The sequence below is a fragment of the Phytophthora parasitica genome (genome assembly GCF_000247585.1).
Source record: "Phytophthora parasitica INRA-310 unplaced genomic scaffold supercont2.290, whole genome shotgun sequence".
NCBI lineage: Eukaryota > Oomycota > Peronosporomycetes > Peronosporales > Peronosporaceae > Phytophthora > Phytophthora nicotianae.
Window position 1 is genome coordinate 4210 of NW_008649276.1, and position 1334 is coordinate 5543.

A 1334-nucleotide genomic window follows, 5' to 3' on the forward strand; every position below is an offset into this window, starting at 1 on the left:
ACCTATAGTGAAGCTATGTAGATATGCAATGATTGGCTCCTAGAGCCCCTGGTACCATGTACCAGGTATTACAAGAGTGACTGATCACTCTTTATGTAACTTGGGTACACTGGGGTACGTACCCCGTTAGAGTCTCAGACCAAGGCACACACTTCAAGAATGCATTAATTGCGGATTTGCAACGAGCGTTGGGAGCACACCACCATTTTACCACCGCACGATCCCCATGGGCTAATGGGACGGTGGAAGTGGTAATGCGCGAGGTGCTGCGGTCTGTTCGGGCGCTGTTGTCTGAGTGGCGGTTACCTGAGACGGACTGGCCCAAAGTGATTAAAATCGTGCAGATGGTGCTTAATAATGTGTTTCCGATTCACTTGGAGGAGTGGCGCCGATCACGGCGATGGCAGGTTTGCCCGCCATTAATCCGCTGGACCCAGTGGTGACTCCTGAAGGCATGGAAGCGGCCAGTTTGGACGAGGTCAGGGCAATTCGTGGAGCTAATTTCGCTAAATTGGCTAAGGCTCTCGAAGAACTACACAAGCGAGTGGCAATTGGACGAAGTGCAGCGGAAAGAAAGGGGCGAGCAAAATCGCTCAAACGCGCTGCCAAGATGGCGCAATTCGCAACTGGGGACTTTGTTTTGTATGCGGATGTTTGGAGTCATCGTCACTCGAAGCTTCGGGTGAAGTGGTGCGGCCCCGCTAGAGTTGTTGACACGTCGTCGAACTGGGTGTTCACAGTGGAGAACTTACTAACTGGAGAAACAAATGAAGCTCATGCGACCCGGCTCAAGTTCTATTCGGATTCTTCGCTGGGGATCACGGAGGATCTTATCGCTCACGTCGCGCACAACAGAGAAGGACATGTTGTGGAGAAGCTGCTGAAAGCTCGCTAGGACGCGACTAGTGTGATGCATCAGCTTTTGGTCAAGTGGCGTGGGTTATGTGAGCTTGAGAACACATGGGAGCCCGTGTAGAACCTGCTGGAATATGTGCCAGCGCTCGTCAAGCTATTTGCCGCGCAAAACAAAAAAGACACAGCAGTCAAGTCAATGGCCTCAGCTCATGGCATTGCCTAACCGGGTTAAGTCGTTTTCATCGAAGGGGGAAGTGTTACCCGCTCCGGGTTTCATTGCACAGATAACGGATTGTTCTGGTAGAAGTACGCTGAACGGAAGCAGACAAGAACATTAGGACGATCCACTCTCCTGGGTGCTCTTCGAGACCCTCTACTTACTAACTTTAACCTTACTGTAATGCTCACTTCACAATTTTCCTACAAGCGTTCAAGTCGATTAGGGAATAACTGGCCTTAAAGGAGGCACGTTGCCTCCT

General features: G+C 51.0%; 1 protein-coding gene across 1 annotated transcript; it reads left to right on the top strand.

Annotated features, from left to right (window-relative positions):
• Positions 1-400: 400 nt before the first annotated feature.
• On the top strand, positions 401-895 carry PPTG_20106 (hypothetical protein; the record flags this gene model as incomplete). The annotated part of the gene is made up of 1 exon (XM_008918743.1): positions 401-895. One exon carries the CDS (start codon positions 401-403, stop codon positions 893-895), a length of 495 nt encoding a protein of 164 aa, XP_008916991.1.
• Between the last annotated feature and the right edge of the window lie 439 nt (positions 896-1334).